Here is a 16,882-nt window from a genome sequence, read left to right on the forward strand (position 1 = left end):
TCACGTGCGACACCCATTAAACACACTATAAGCCTTGAACAGTAGAGGGATGGGAATCCGAGGAGTTGCTAACAGCTTCAGCTCAGTTTTCCTTGCTACAGTAAATCCGTAGGTCTCGCTCATGTTCAGCTCCCGTGGTTTCCTGCCATCGGGCAGCTTCCAGTCGAAGTAGAGGAGGAGCTGCGCCAAGGATAGGTGTACGGTGGCGAGGCCAAACTCCATTCCAGGACATATCCTTCTTCCAGCACCGAACGGCAAGTACTCGAAGTTACCTCCTTTGAAATCAATGGATTTGCTTTCAAACCTCTCCGGCCTGAAGCTCTCGGCCTCTTCCCAGTACTGTGTATCTCTGTTGATCGCCCATGCATTGACCAAGACTCGAGTGCCGGCTTCTATCTCGTAGCCGAGCACTTCACACGTCTTCCTACACATTCTTGGTATCAACGTGGTAAGTGGGTGAAGCCTTAGTGTCTCCTTAACGATCGACTTGAGGTAGTTCAACTCCACGACGTCGGTCTCTCGAATCCTGTTCTTTCCCTTCAGCTCTTCCATCACCTCCGTCTGTGCTTTCTCCATTATCTTGGGGTTCTTCATTAGCTCCGACATGGCCCATTCGATCACCATGGATGAGTTCTCGGTCCCTCCGACTAACATGTCCTGTAGATAAGAGTCATCGAATCGGAAGAGTTAGATTATGGAACACTGGTTTCATGTACCTTGTGGACACTAACGACTACCACAGGAAGTAGCACTCACAAGGATCACAGCCTTTATTCCGTCCATGGTCAACGGAACTTGTCGTTCGGATTCGTCTTTAAGCCTCAGCAGCGCATCGATTATTGCCTCCTTCACTTCGGCTACTTGCCGACCTTTGTTCATCTTGGCCTTAACCTCATGCTCCTTAACTATGTCATCAATGATCTTATCAAACCTCCGGCGTATCCTGTGCAACTTGAACTTGGCACATGACAGGACGTGGAGGAGCTTCAGCGACGGAAACATGTCGACGGCATAGACCCTTCCGAGCACGTCGGTGATCTCCCTGGCGACCAAGATGACCGCCTCCTGGTGCTTGCTTCGTGAGCCAATCGCCTTCCTGGATATGATGGCGTTGGACATTCTGCGGAGCTTCTCGCTCAGGTTGATCGGTTGTGTTGCCGTGGAGATGTCTCGGATCAAGTTAAGGGTCTCTTCCTCCCTGATGGAAGCGGAAGACTGGATGTGCTTGGTTCCGAGCAGCTCCGCGAGAAAGATGGTGCGCAGTTGCTTCCAGTAGGGGCCATAGGGGGAGAAGGCAACGTCGGAGCAACCGTAGCAGAGGATCTGTCCTACGACGAGCTCCGGCCGCGCGGCGAAGTTGGGGTCTTGATTCTTCAAGATCTCTTGGGCGGCTTCCCGGGAGGAGGCCACCGCGAAGTTTACCTGGCCAATTCTGACAAGCATGAGAGGCCCGTAAGTGAGAGAGAGGTGGCGGAACGCGCGGAAATGAATTTGGCCGGCAAAGTGATGCATGCATCCGATGATGGGCAGCCTCCACGGACCAGGGGGAGGTCGCGGGTATTGGGATTCGGACTTGCTGAATTCTTTCTTGATGAAGATGATCGAGAAGAGCATGGTGGCTACTACCATGGCGATGGAAGCCAAGAGAAGATGCTCCATGGAAATGACGCAAAAAGAAACTTGGCTATTCGCTTGTACGTTGGCCTTCGCCCGAAGCTCTAATATATATAGATGTACGCTTATGTTTGGCAGGCAACCCTCCACGTGCGGCACGTGCAAGTGCTGAATAAGACAGCAGGGTCAATAATATAAAATTTTATTTAGTATCCACCTTATTTAATTTAAATCACATATATAAAGATTTGATTTTTTTTTTCTCGAAAGAGAAAGGATATATAATAGCATCAATCTAATATTTGTATAACAAAGCAAAATAATTATATGTTATCCTTATCTTTGAACGATGTGTTGAAAATGATTTATTGTACTACATCATTTGCTAGATCATGTAGATCTACATAAAAATTGAATGATTACTTCTATTGTGTATTGTCCTTTGCATATGTTGGATGATGCTGAGGTTGTTTATATCCTACAAAGAGAAAAAGGAGCATTTGCAAACCTTTGAAGGTGGACCATAACACACTGATTGAAAAAGGTAGAAGTGGATTAGAAACACTTATTTTAATGCCAGTCATTCTACAACTAAATGATCTTAACATTTAGTGGTGAAGGTGGATTCACTACCGCAGCTTGCCATCAGTCATTATCGACTAAACTGGTCAGCATCTTAACGTGAAGAATACATGCACCATCGACTAATTCACCAAATAGCCTTCTATGTATACGTCCCCGCTGCTGAAGCTGTCCATTCTCAAATCATATTGCTCGTTCGTATCTTAATTTACGACAGCTCTCGAAAGAGAGTGCAGATGGCTGCTGCTAGGATCATCCTCATCGGTGCTCTTCTTGCCCTGGCTTCCTCTCATGCGTCGGCATCTGTTCCGAGTCCTCTCCAATACTTTTGTGTTGCTGACTGCGACTCCAATGGTAGGCATGGTTATCCTCGTAGCTAGCTACGTCTTTGTGTGTGTGCTTGGCGAACGAGGAATGTTAGTGCACAAGCAACTCGTGCATACATAAAAGGTTAGAACCGTGCAGGTCCAGGTTTCTGAACCATGCATGCTTGGCCAAGAGAAATTTCTTGGCAACTGGGCCATGCGGCAAAATCAAAAGGGTGGTCAGCAGTCACCTGAGAATTCTGAGAGCCTCAGTCTGTTCGTCCTGGCTCTTGTCGAGTGTTAACCTCAACATCAGTCATGATGACGATTACTCTATCATCATGGCTGATGTCGATATGGTACTCCAACATTATTCATCAGCAATTTTGAGATTTAAAGATTTATTGTTTGATGTCGATAAGGAACTCCGATACTATTAATCGACAGTTTTGCGATGTAACATTATTCTGTATAGATTTTTTTGTTACCATCTCTTGTGACCACAACCATCCGGTGCTTATCGAAGTGAACACACGTTGTTCATGCACGTCGTATTGTACTAATTTTGACACAGCCAGCTCAATCGTTGACTTATAGTTTTTTGGATTTTCAACGTAAAAATTTTGATGTCTCACTTTGTAATTAATTTATCGTTCTACTATTTGTCCTGCTCTAGTTAATATTTACTTTTGATAATAAATTGATATTTTAAAGAGAAATTCATTTTAATGCACAAAGAGATACAATAATTATTCCATCATAATAATTTTAATACACAAAGTGAACACATGAAACTCATGTCTGCACGGAAGCACAAGGTTTGGCCGCCCGCCTTAATAGGGATAAGATAGTTCAATTTTGTTGTAGTTTGACAAGATTTGAGGTGACAAAGCTTGCAACAAAAGCATTGGAGCAGATAGGACAAACCAAGTTCTCATGTGTACGTCCCGACGGTCTCAGCTATATCTCCTGACTCTTAAAAGACATAGATAGGTTGGCTGCGTCAGTACTTTAAGCGTGGAAATTGACTGAATCATATGCCTGAGCCAAGAGCAAAAGCTGTGATTCAACACTTGTCCGGGCTTCGTAAGATTCAGCAGTCAACCTTTCAACTGTAGTAGTTCTTTCCAGAGTGTGGAAGCATTTCAGATTCTCTCTCTCTCTCTCTCTTACATGTTTATTTACTTGAATTCTCCGATATATGGATCGGTGTGTTGTGATCGGTTACTCTCTGTTGTTTTGCCTCTTTCATGGAATAACAACCACTTTCCATGCAGAAGCCTGCGACCTGGAAAGAAGAAAGTCGAGCAAACAAGGGAGTCAGAGCATATAAGGTTGGTTACCAAGCTGGTGAAAGTGTAGAGTCTGGTGCAGAAGATGAGCAACACAAATTGCTCTCATAACATGTAACATAAAAAGTATGGAACAATGTGTTTTTTATTCATAACATGTAACATGTAAAAGTAGATACACAAGTGTCAACTTAAATCATTCTATGATATACTAAATTATAAAAATACATAACGAAGGCGTTAAATCCAGCAAGAGTGGCATGTGGTCCGAAAATACAATTCACAATTCAATCAATTTCTTCTTCTCGAATCTAGCAATACAATTTTTTCACACAAATAAATCCATGCCAACACACACTAATACTCTGAACAAGCTAGATTCGACCAATGTGATGCACAAAACTAGATTCAATAGATGTGATGCGTGTCTAATTCATTAATCAAAATCAGTGTTGCCAAATTTTGTGTCCTTGTGTGTCGGCGGATGGCTTTGATCATGCTAAAGAAAGAGAGTGAGTAAATTCCCGAGAGAAACTATATTTGCGGACACAACAAACTCATGCACGCAAAGGAGTTGAATGCATGTGTCTGACCATAATGAGAAAAGAGAGGGCAAAGTCATGGTACAATTGAAAAAAATATAAAAGTCAAACTATGTCCAAGAAAAACAATGAAACGCAAAGATGAAAAAGATGCAAGAGAGAACCAATTCAAAACAAAGCTTAGAATGCATGTCATAAACCTGCATTCAATAAGTATGATTTTTTACTTAATAAACTAAGGAAGAGCGATGTTGTCAAATTTTGTGCTCAATAATGGTGTCAGCAAATGGTTTTGATCATGCTGCAGAAAGAGAGTTACTAAATTACCAAGAGAGACTAGATTTGTGGACACAACATAATGATGCACACAAAGAAGCAGGAGTTTGATCCATGTTTCTGATCATAATGAGAAGAAGGCAAAGTTATGGAATAATTAAAAATAAATATGGCAGCCAAACTATGTCCAAGAAAAACAATGAAACATATGGATGAGAAAGACGCAAAAGATAACTAATTCAAAACATATGCCAGAGATAACATATGGCAGCCAAGCTATGTCCAAGAAGCATGCCATAGACAGCTTCCTCAAGAAAGCCCTTTGAATTCTTTCATTTAATCAAAAGTCTAGAGAAATAACTAAAGACATTCATTAGCAGGAAAAGGAATATGACATTTTAGTGTATGCGTGGTCAGGTACCAAGGATAAGACTAAGTTAAATGAATTCTCAAAAAGGTTTAAAAAGGGAGAAATAAGAAGATATAAAGAAAGCTTTGTTCAGCTTATACAGTTTACTCTGTTGGTGTTTTCCACAAACAAACCAAAAAACCTACAAAGCAAAACTTTGGTTTTCAGAAAGGCAGAGAACAAAATATATTAAAAAAGCCAACTGAATTAACCAACTCACATCAGTTTATTTCAGAAATTTGTGACTGCATATTAGAAATGCCTATCTATGAAACTCACAACATAAAGAAACTATGGCCACCAAGTATCGAAAAGCAGCAAACATAGGAAAAGTAGCTGATTTTAGAAGGTCAAGATGGAGACTTTTGAGGCCCAAAGTCTGTAAACGAATAAGTAATTCCTGTGATTCTAGAACTACATAATTTATCTTGGCGATTCCAGTGGTTCTATGATTACACGAAGTCATAATGTCCATAAAGTTGTCTGAAGAAGGAAAAGAAATAAGTACAGTCACAAGAATTTTGGCTACTGTTGGACAAAATCTCAAAGTATGGTGCTTCAATTGAACCATTGATACTAGAATTTAGCATAACCATGATAACCCTTATAAAAACGGTCTACGTCTTATCCATTTTTCTATTAGATTATATAACTGAATGGGCTAAATAAATATAAGCAGCACATAGATGCCACTGTTAAGGTGCAACATTGTTACACAAATATACATTGAAAACATATTTGGTAACATAATGACTATTGAGACGCACTTATATGTGATGCAGAAGCAAAAGTATACCAGTATTACTTCAATAGCAGCTTCATCAAGTAGTGCTGCAAAGTGTCAAAACCGGTAAATTCCCTTTCTATCTCCTAGTGCCTGAAGTAGTGCCTGCCATAATAAAGAATCCGTATGCAAGCTCTTGAGCAGAAGGAAAATCACAAAATGTAGAAGAAAAAGATAGGATTTATAAGAAATTATTGATAGAGAGATATGAGGGATTTTCATAGTTCTAACTGTTCCAATTGCAAGAGCAACGTCTTCCTTTGTATGGTGATCATCAATATGAATGTCCCCGTGGCTTTTACATTCAGATCAAACAATCCATGTAATGCCAATTGCTGCAATTTACACGACTAATTGTTCAGTGAAAACTTAAAGAAGAACCAGTTAGCTTAATGATTTTAAAAGGAAGCAACATATCTTACTAACCACAAAAAAATATATAAAGAAAGGTAAAAATCAGATTGCCAGACATGAAATAAGGTTCCTAGTGTCATTGTGCAGAATAAGAAACCTTAACTACCATATTCATAGCATATCTTAGCAAAAAGATTATACACCTAAAGCTTATGCCTTTGTTCAGTTCAAATTTATTGATTTCATAACCCAATCCTCCTAGTTGAAACTTCTATCATAAGCATCTTTAATTTGATTGCATTTTTGCTTAGAAATATCGACTTAAGTAGACAGGTGGTGTGCCTAAGCACTTGGACTTATGCCCCTAAAAATGAAATTGCAATTTTAAGGATTCAAGGTAATTAATTGCCATTATCATGCTGCTATATGCCTGCTTTCTTACTGTAACCATCAATAAGTCCCATTTCTGCGAAATATATGATCCGTTCATTGATTCTCTCAACTTGTCTAATATCAGAAATGACATAAATCTTGCACCTTGTGTGGTATCAACTTTTTGATGACAAACCCAATAGCAAAAGACTACTTACATCCAACATATGATCCAGAAAAGGAATCCCAGTATTGCAATTGGCAACACCAGAACCATCCAAGTTTATGTTTACATGAACACCCGTCTCCTTTGTGACCCTTTTAACATCTCCAATGCGACACACTGTGAAACTCGACAATTTATTTTAGAAAATAAAAACAAGGTTTCAGTCAAGCAGATAACAAGAGGCATTTACTAGGAAACACATATGACTGTGTCCAATCCAACGAAAGCCACCCCACAATAACAGCAAAGATTTACCTTAGAGAGAGAAAACAGAAAAGTTGTCCATGGATATTCTTAAAGAATTTTAATTTCCTGTACAAAACCATTGAAAAAGCACAAGACATGGTTTCTCGACGAGGGTCAGAATGAACCAAATGTCGAAATTTGGGTTTCCATTGATTGACTAACCAAGAAATACGCTCCACTAAAAATAGAAATGCCAAAACCAATTTCCAATAAATTATCATAACAAGAGCAACTTGCATCCGAATGCATCGAACAAAGCCGTTGCCCAAGCACGAACTTGTTCGTTCCAAAACAAGAAAGGACGCCATGAACCAATCGCAGATGCCAGCGACTCAACCGGGTAAAAATTTATGTCACGCAAAAACACGACGAAAAGAAGCAATCTTGGAAGAAAAGACCGCCAAGGGAGAGTAGGTACGTGATTTGGGCGTCGCGACGGGTGCGCTGTTCTCTTGCGATGACAGGACAGCAGCCATCGATGGCGGAGCTCGCCGGGACAATCGGAGAGACCAGACCCTGTGAAAAGTCGGATTGGGAGCCCCCGATTGGTAAGTCGGGAAACACCTAACCCTAGATTTTTCCAGGGTTTGGAGGAGACGAGTTGGGCGAAGGGAATTAGGGCTCAGACATTCCATGCGCTCTCGCAAGCGGCCCGTTCCCACCAAATTAAGTTGGTGCAGTACGCAACACAGCGCCTGCGTATATATATATATATATATATATATATATATATATATATATATATATATAAATGCATGAAAGACAAAGAGACATTTCAGTTTAAAAGGCTCAATAGGTTAACAAATGTACATTTTTTCATAGGTAGGAGTACTTATGAATTGGCTTTCAATTGCAAGAATGTGTAGCATCACATCCAAAGTCTTGATTACAAGGATGTTCTAATTACATGTTGCCTTTGGGTCCATTGTGTAGCCCCACTAAATGCATGCATGTATGTATAGACCCAAAGTATAGCTTGTAGCACTATTCCACAGATTTACATTACTGACTTGAGTGCTGGGCATCCTCTATCATATCTCTTGCTAGCATGTAAAAAAGTACACAAGAATGCTTTGACTGAGAAGAATGATTCAAGGAATGGTGAACTTACCTTCCCTACATCTTTAATAATAAACTTCTCTTCCTGGGATACTTGCATGACCCAGAGATCACCCCCTACACCATGATTGGACATAAGATTCATTCAGTCCATGTAAAGTTCAACAAGTACACAAAAGATAGATAGTCCAAATCACATAAGAGAGAAATAATATAGCAAGGATAAATATCAAGATATGGCAGAAAATGTAACACCAGTAGATGACTGATCAAATCATTGTCTACTTTATTCCAAGTAGGGCAAAAAACACATAAAAAACAAACAGCCAACCAGGCTGAGCATGGTTGATATGAGGGAGTAAGAGACTGGGTCCCTGGGAGATACAATTTCAGTTTTAATCAAGCTGCAAGTAATTTGTTCAAGATGTACTCACTTGTGCAACCCATTTGTGGAGGAATATTTGCTTTTCAAAATAATCACTGAAAAAGAAGAGGGGAAAAAAGAAGAAGAAGAAGAAGATATTTTCTTGCCTTTTCAGAGGAAGTTCCTAGCTAGGTTTCAATCTTTTTCCCCTCACGTTGATGGTGGACCACAGGAAATGTACAGTAGGACCTAACAAAGTGTCCTGTTGTGGTGGATGCCATCATCAATGTGAGGAAAAAAGAAAAAGGAGAGAGAAAAATCAAAGCTCACACCCCTTTTTGAACTCGGACACAGCAGTTGCACCCAATTTGTTCTGCACACCAAAGGTTGGATTCAACAGGTTCCATCATACACAAGATTTCAATGTCAACTAGTTAACTTCAACTAGTCCATTAATCTGTCTTTGATCAATGAAGCAGACTGCATTCATCAATCCATAAACATCTATACTTGTTGCGATGCACATTCAACTTATTAAATGTATGGCTACACAAGGTGCTTAATAAGGAAATGATATAGACAGACAGATTCCTACACATTTTACCTAATCTTAAGTGCTTCTGTAGACCTTTGTATTAGCTCAACCATCCAACAAAAAACTAGTGTTAATTTAAACCAAGATTTTCGTCAAAGACTCGAACCCATCTAGTCAAATTTTCCACACCATAGCAGATAGCATGCCACAAAATTATATACCCTATCACCTATTTTTATATCCAATCTGTGGGTTTTTATTGCACTTGACAAAGGAGTGTGAGAAGCATTTCTATTGTATTAAACATGTGTAAGCCAGTTGCCAAATTCAACCCATCAAAGTGGTGTAGAATTTATTCCATACTAAATTAATGCACACCTTCTAGGCCTCCAGTGCTCAATTATGAACTTGATTTCTTGAACATGAACAAACTAGATGGTCCCAGTGTTCACAAAACATGCTAATTATGTAAACAGTTGGAGAAGACACACATAAGTTACAGACCACCATTAAGCCATGACACTGATTGATGAGTTTGTGCACCAGTTGGCTAACTGATGGAACTTGTGCATGTGCTAAGTTGCTTCTTTGCAGAGTTGACTGAAAGCTGACAATTTATTGCACAAAATATTATATCTATATGTGGACGTAAGATTATAGCTACAATAACTGATGTGATTATAGAACAATGAAAGGTTATGGCCATGTCGAAAGCAATTATCAGGACTACCGAAATATGGCATTTTTTTTCCCAGAGCAGCTTCTTCTGAGCCCAACCAAGAAATGAAATTTTTTTTACCTGGCAAAAAATCTGGAATTTATACAACATTTTTGAGTTAATACATTTTATACAAAATTATAAGCAAGATACTAATACAAAAAAGACCTGTTTATTTATATTGTTAATACAAAACAATATATCCCAAGGAAAAAATGCATTTATACCCATAAACAATATTTTGAAAGAAATATATGCATACGACTGAATTTTTGGGTGGGATAAAAAGGATGGAATCAGGTTTGCTATTTGGTCATCCACCCCACAGAAAATGAAAGAATCATTTAAGACTCTAATTAACATACTGTTATGGGTCAAAATCCAACCATCCACTCGGAGTCACGTTAATGTCATAAAAAATATCAGAAATCCAAAGGTCATCACACAGTTATTAAGGCCCTTTATGGCTTGAATAAATGGGTCCCTCAGCATTGAATTACACCCTAATTATATTGTCGAAATCAATCCATTTGGGACAGGTGAGGAGCCAACCACCTCTCCACCCCATTGTGCAGGGGCACCATGAAAGTGCTCGTTTATGGTGGTCGCTTTACAGAGTTGTGATCCGACTTAATTGCTTGCAGCTCTCTTCTTCGAGTATGACATGTACTCGACTTTTATCTCTCACATTTAAGATCCAGCCACATACGTCATGTATATAGAAATACTGTAACCAGTTGGCTTACTGCTTGATGTCACCGAGTGTTGCATGCATGAATAAAAATATAATCCAAGATGCTAACCGATTTTGGAATGCTATGTTCAATGAACTGCCATGTGTGATGGAACTGTTTTAATGACAAAAGCATTTTTGACAGTGAACAGCGAAAAGCCAAGTACGGATAATCACAAAATCCAATTATCAGAAAAATCAACTAAGTTTTCTAGTGAATCATTCAGCTAAGCAACATTTATTTAGGAACAAATATAATCCACAAGTTGGAATGCTATGTGCAATGGTTCTGTTTAAATGATAAAGAATTTCTGTCAGAGACACAGCAAAAGATGATCACAGGACACAACACCTTCAGATCAATGATCAGAAGAATCATGCAAATTTTATAGTAAATGATTGTACCGTGCAAAACTATTTTGCAACAAATTCCACTAGTTGGAATTCTGTGTGAAATGGATCAACCTGCTTACTAGATAGCATTTTTACAGCAAAAGATATTCATGGGACCCAAAGACATGCGACCAATGTTGAGAAGAATCATGAGAGATTTCTAGTAAATCATGGTGCTATTATGAATTTTATTTTAATCATTGCTATTATAAATGCCAAAGATGAGATATCAGATTATCAGAAACAACATACAGATAAGTGAAACACATATATATCAAGTTTTACCTTTGTGTCATCTCTACTACTGCAGCATTAGCGGTACTGTAATCGAATGAACCTGTCTCGAAATTTTAACAATTAAATCATTACACAAGAATGAAGTTAAATATCACATTAATAAAAGACTGCTAATTGATGAACAACAAATTGAGCAATAACATTGTCAACAACCTTTGCATTATGGTGATTGCAACCTCTGCTTTAAAGCCAAACTTTAAACATGATGAAATAAATATATTTGAACGATGATGACATTGAAAAAGTCTATCTCACATATTTATTTTATTATTTTGTACAATTAAACAACTCAATTCAACTTAGTGAAAAAATTTCCCCTTGTCTTACTTAGTAGGACTCTCCCTTTTCCCAACTAAGACTTGTCCGGTAAATTTGTGTCATGCGTTCTTTAGAAGAAAAGTTACTGTTTCATGATGATCAACATAAAATCCATTTGCATTTAGAACAGTTATTATCCGCTATATTCTCATTTTTCATTTCAATAATTTTGTTTAAATTCCTTCTCAACCGTCTCATCTTATTCAAACAAAATTTTGCTGCTCACTCTATGTTGATGATCACCTTTGAACTACACGTTCTAAACACCAATTAGATCCAACCACCACCAAACTTAAATTTGTGCCGCCTTCATGGCCTAACTACCAGCACGGCCCCGATGATAGCAAACATTATCATCATGTTTTATGATGGTTACAACCAATCAATGAAGGCAGTAATTATGCTCATGCCACTATTACAACCATGAAATATTGTTAGTAACACACAACAATCTATTTTCTAAAACTCAAATGGCCTGACACCCAGACCACCCATTGGACAAGGAGAATTATACCCAAAAACAAAAAGACTGTTTGACTATTTTCATTGGACAGAAATCTTAGCGGTTAAAGGCACTGCCTTACCTTTCAAATCATAGGCAACTTTTAAATTTTAGTTACCACTGTACACCCTGTACCGTACAACTTTACGATTTTCTGCACTACAACCTTCTCTGTATCATTATGTTGAATGCTCGCAACACCTACAATTATTCCTAGACTACTTTGTTACCATGAATTGACGCAATAGTTTCACGCATCCAAGAAGTGAAACATCAGTGGGATGCAACTTCAATAAAAGGTTTCTGTTAGCGAGAGGACCACACATTCAAAAGGTATTGCACCAAGTATGCTTCACCAAACTTATCTGCTTCCCCTTCCAAGGATTCATCAACTGATGACAAAATCTACCATGTAATCAATAAACACCATTAATCAACAGGATCTGTGAGGCTTACCCAATGATGTCCTTTGTATCTTGCATTAATTGACACTCTTAATGAGTCCCCATACTCAGTCTTCCGGAAGCATTATATATTAGAAAGGCGGCTTGTATTTTGTATGGCCCTGCAAACTCCTTCGGGACATTAGTTTCTTTTTTCTTCTCTCTTTTTTTCTCCTCAATTCTCTTACCTTCTCCTTGTTTGGTGACTGGGGAGAGATCGTTGATGGCCTTAGATGTGAGCCTGTTGGCACAGATGCTAAAAGGTTACGAGGAAGGGGAGCAGAAGAGAAAGCTCGTCACCAGGGACTTGCTAGGCGGTGGCGGGGCAGTGCTGCGATCCGCCGAGGTGGATCTCGAGCTCAGAGTCCCAGCCGGTTGGGAGAGGCGGCTTGATCTATTGGTAGATTGCTCAAGCCCATCAATTGTCTTCTTTTCTCTTCCAAATCAGTTACTCGTTTGAATTTGAATTATTAAAGTTCTTTCTCTTGAAAATATTGAACTTCTATGTGGATTAGTTGTTTGTTTAGAGTATCCACAAAAAAATGGTAGGTTTTTCTTTTTTAATCATCTCGCAGTCTTGATTTGGGTATTATGAAGAATCTCATTGTTTCTTCCATAAATCCTTTGTATAATTAAACATGAGCCAACTAACATAGGATTCTCCTTAATTCAGAGATCAAAGACCACAAACAAAGAATTCTTGTTCTTCGATCCGATCGTTGTAGATTAGTCCTCCGTATCTGCAACCTAATTATCTGTGCGACTCCATGTCAACCTAATCTTCTTATTTGATTCGATTTATCTATATTTATAAAAGAAATTTTCTTCTTGTAAATACCTAGGGTTTTACACAACGAAAAAGAAAGAAAGAAAGAAAGAAAATCTTTTCCCCTAATAATTCACACAAGAAATCTTGTAAATTGTTGTTGTTTTTTTTATTATAAGTCCATTATACTTCCTGTCAAGAAAATTTGTGTTCCGAGCTATTCTTCTTTGTCATCCGACCCTAAATTCACGATTCAATTGCAGTCGGGAAGGACGTACCTCCAGAAGCGCCACCATGATCCGGTGCCTATTCATCGCCACGACCCCAACCTCACACTCCCTCCGCGATCCTCCGCCACCCTCTTTCTGAAGCAGTGGGCGGCGGCGACACCCTTGGGTCACCGCAGCGTGTGCACCCTAGAGAAGGTGAAGTCCGCCCTCGAGCGCGCCGGCCGCGAAGAGCGGCCCCCTGCTGCCCGCCTCCCCGACAGCTCCCCGTCGCCGCCCTCCCGGTCGGTAGCCACCTCCTCCTCCTCCATGGCGGCCGACCGGGGCGTGGACGGCCGCGGCCCCGAGTCGCCGCCCGCGGCTATGGCGGTCGCCGGGTGCCCGGTCTGCCTCCTCTACGTGTTCGTCTCGGTGGTGGACCCGAGGTGCCCGAGGTGTGCCGCGCACGTGCCGGTCCAGAACGAGCCGAAGAAGCGACCCAAGTTTGACCTCAACTCCCCAACCGAAATCCATGATGGAGTTGATGACCTGAATTAATAATACATATATGTGTATATATATATAGTACATACAAACCATAATAATAATTATTATTATTATTATATATAGATTTAGATTCTAAATTCGATAGGAAGACGTTAAGATTTTTGGCATTCGAGATCGTATACCTTTTGCACCGTATAAATTGTTCTCCGTTTTTAACTTACAATATTGTATTGTAAAACATAGTGTAAGAAAATATTTAAATCTCTTGGATATGATTTTTATCCTCTTTAATTACTTTGAGTTGGAATGCTTTTTCTTTTTGGCGTGATATAAGTTATAAGCTTACACTTAATCTCGCAGTTGTTCCCTGCAAAATTTCTCACTAGTAAGAGCCCAAACTTACGACATCTGAGAGTACTGTGACACTGTCTGTCGGTATATTGTGGCCAGGGCTCATCGGAGTTGGTATATGGTGTTCGTTTCAATGTTCCCTTGCTGCTGATGACATCGGAAACTGGATGCTCATCATCACCGGTCAGTCTCCTTTCTTCTTTTTATCAGTGAGATGGAGTCACTCATCATCTCCACTGTTGTACGTGATAGACTTGCCAAATCTTATAGTTAAATGGATTGATGTTGTCATTGTCAATCCAGTCCGACTGTAGTTTGAGGTTGCAATTCTCCGGTTACTTCAACTTGATAAACGTCAACTCCTTGTTTCTCTAGCTCGGAACGCATTGGCTTTTCAGATATAACCTGCATGTTTATCGGCCTTTGTTTGGTGTTCTTGCCTTTGGTTTGGTTAATCCCGTGAGATATGAACGCCTGTGGAACGTGAGAAGTTGGTGCTAATCAACTCCCACGACAAGGTCTCCATTGCGACCTCAGATGTGGATGCTGGAACTTTGGGAATCAAGAACGCAGCCAACAGGGACCTGCTGGTGGTCTCTTCTCGGTGGACTAGCAAAAAAGTGGAGAGGTAAAACTTTGACCTTCTTATGTTAGGAGGAGTTTCTTGTATAAAGTGATCGACGATCGAATGCAGTTTTGGCGGTGGCCATAGCTACAGATTCCGGAAGCTCATCCGCTGGATGATGCACCTCAAACATGAATCCTTCCATCTGCTTTCACATCTCAGGCACGTGTTGGCACCACCACGGTCAGTCTCTGAATTTAAATTAAGAGAGGAGGGGGAATGAATGCTGACGAACACAGAATATTATGTCAGCCAATCGGGAACGGGAGTGGACATCCTTGACGCCGACCGACGAAGATGTTGACCCGTGCCGACGCCGATGAATCTTATCCACACGAGGTCGAGAAGCATGGGTGATCTCACGACGTCTTTGTGCCGACTCACCCGGTCGAGAATATTATGTTCAGCGTAGATTTTTAGTTCCTTAATCATACACCAGGAATCCAGTTTTATGTATTAGAACATGGGTACTTGACGACCGATCACACGAGCTTTTCATACAGAAAGAAAGGAAGCGGGAGGCGGAAAGGTTGATGGTGCTGAATCATGTCAGCTCGACCACCTTGGGTGTGTATTCTCTGTGGTCTCGTTCACCCTTTAAATCGTCCCATCTGTATGTAGCTCGTTGGAGATGACAGTGATTAATCGATGCATTTGCTATCAGAGTCAGATCGGCATATGATGAATGCGTTGAATGTCAAAACTTGCGGATAAAACGTCTCCATATATATCGCCGTGGATGAGATCGATCGAAGATTTCGACGTGAATATGATCACAACGGACAATTTAATGTCAATCAATCGAGAACAGCACGTCTAAGCAACCTAACTCTTCTTGGCCACTAAAGAAGAATCACTAGCTCTTTCGTAGGGTTCTTCGATCAGAGAGCTTTTTTAGTTTCTTGAGATATTTTTGATGAAGAACTCAAATCGATCTCCATGCAGAAAGAGAGATTCATTGCATGATCACATCAGTGAGAAGCACAAGTATGTTGCTCGTTTGGCCTTCGATGCCTCCCTCGCTTAACTGCTACTTAAAGAACATATTTGCTAGAGAGGAACTAAGTATGTACACCCGAGGAAGCTAGACACATCGTCCCAACCAGTGCTACAAGGAAACCCTTCCATCTTTTGCTCTCGCATTCCTCTGTCGCCTACCTGGTTTTGGAGATCACGTCGATGATTCGTCGGAACCGATCGACGTCGCATGGGATCCTCAGAACCCCCTGCTGATGATGCCCCAACTGCTGCGCGCTCAAGTCGAGCAGCGCCGCCATGCACGGATCCCTGAGGAGCCTCACGTTCACCACAAACCTCTGCACCGGTCCATCGTCTTCTCCCACTAGCACTGGGACATGACCTCGCGGGACTTTACCCTCCACGCACTCGTCACGGGCTCCGGCCAACCGCTCGTACGCTGCGACGGCATCCTTCTCTTTCCTTCTCCAAAACATTCTTCCCCGCTGTCTAAGAACTTGATGCAACTGGAGCTCAAGTTCTCGAGCTTGGAGCGTGGCCTTAATACAACCCATGATCAAATGGCAATAGATATTATATATAGAAAGAGAGAGCATTAGGAGAGGGAGAGGAAGACCGCTGTTCGTTGACCACATCGGTAGGTATCGTTGTCATGGTCTTCTTTGCACCGCAATTGTTTTCTGATCTGCAGCTCGAGTCAGAACACATCGATTATAAAGTAACTGGTCTGCTATTGCAGTATTAAACTTCTTGCCCGGAGTCCACTACTGTTGGAACATGCTGTCAAAGATTTGTGAACAGTCACCATCAAGCTTTGAATTGTTCGACAGCAGGTGACAAGGCAAAGAATATTATTGTATTCCTCTGGGCTAACTTTACGTAGTATTAGTCTTTCCCAAGGATTCCATGATCACGTGAAGCAATAGAATAAGATGGTATTTTGACGAGCGTTGTCGTTGGTTTTGTGTTTTGAGCGAAGCTTTCCGCTTTCTCCTACTTGCATCATAATTCAAATCCATCATCACTTTAGCATTCTTTTCACTGAAGGAATCGAGATGAGTCGTCTGACCTCATAATCTTAGGAA

At 40.5% G+C, this 16,882-nt stretch overlaps 3 protein-coding genes and 1 long non-coding RNA gene across 6 annotated transcripts; 1 reads left to right on the forward strand and 3 right to left on the reverse strand.

Moving 5' to 3' along the window:
- LOC103999571 (premnaspirodiene oxygenase) lies at nt 1–1,659 on the reverse strand. The gene is made up of 2 exons (XM_009421357.3): nt 757–1,659; nt 1–657 (listed from the first exon to the last, which is right to left on the reverse strand). Exons 1-2 carry the CDS (start codon nt 1,657–1,659, stop codon nt 1–3), a joined length of 1,560 nt encoding a protein of 519 aa, XP_009419632.2.
- Nucleotides 1,660–3,224: 1,565 nt separating this feature from the next.
- On the reverse strand, nt 3,225–13,547 carry LOC135623867 (uncharacterized). 3 transcript variants are annotated; one of them, XR_010491529.1, is made up of 8 exons: nt 13,409–13,547; nt 11,090–11,141; nt 8,114–8,178; nt 7,421–7,697; nt 6,749–6,873; nt 6,036–6,139; nt 5,817–5,909; nt 3,225–3,789 (listed from the first exon to the last, which is right to left on the reverse strand). It is a non-coding gene; the product is annotated as an uncharacterized LOC135623867 (long non-coding RNA). The 3 variants fall into 3 exon arrangements; XR_010491527.1 differs by lacking the exon at nt 6,749–6,873; XR_010491528.1 differs by lacking the exons at nt 6,749–6,873; nt 7,421–7,697.
- Nucleotides 12,472–14,134, forward strand: LOC135623866 (uncharacterized). The gene is made up of 2 exons (XM_065127311.1): nt 12,472–12,764; nt 13,394–14,134. Exons 1-2 carry the CDS (start codon nt 12,588–12,590, stop codon nt 13,892–13,894), a joined length of 678 nt encoding a protein of 225 aa, XP_064983383.1. The 5' UTR covers nt 12,472–12,587; the 3' UTR covers nt 13,895–14,134.
- A 1,839-nt stretch (nt 14,135–15,973) lies between these two features.
- On the reverse strand, nt 15,974–16,351 carry LOC135622120 (auxin-responsive protein SAUR72-like). Its single transcript, XM_065123763.1, has one exon. It carries the CDS (start codon nt 16,349–16,351, stop codon nt 15,974–15,976), a length of 378 nt encoding a protein of 125 aa, XP_064979835.1.
- Between the last annotated feature and the right edge of the window lie 531 nt (nt 16,352–16,882).

Source organism: Musa acuminata, chromosome BXJ2-9, assembly GCF_036884655.1.
Source record: "Musa acuminata AAA Group cultivar baxijiao chromosome BXJ2-9, Cavendish_Baxijiao_AAA, whole genome shotgun sequence".
Taxonomy (NCBI): domain Eukaryota; kingdom Viridiplantae; phylum Streptophyta; class Magnoliopsida; order Zingiberales; family Musaceae; genus Musa; species Musa acuminata.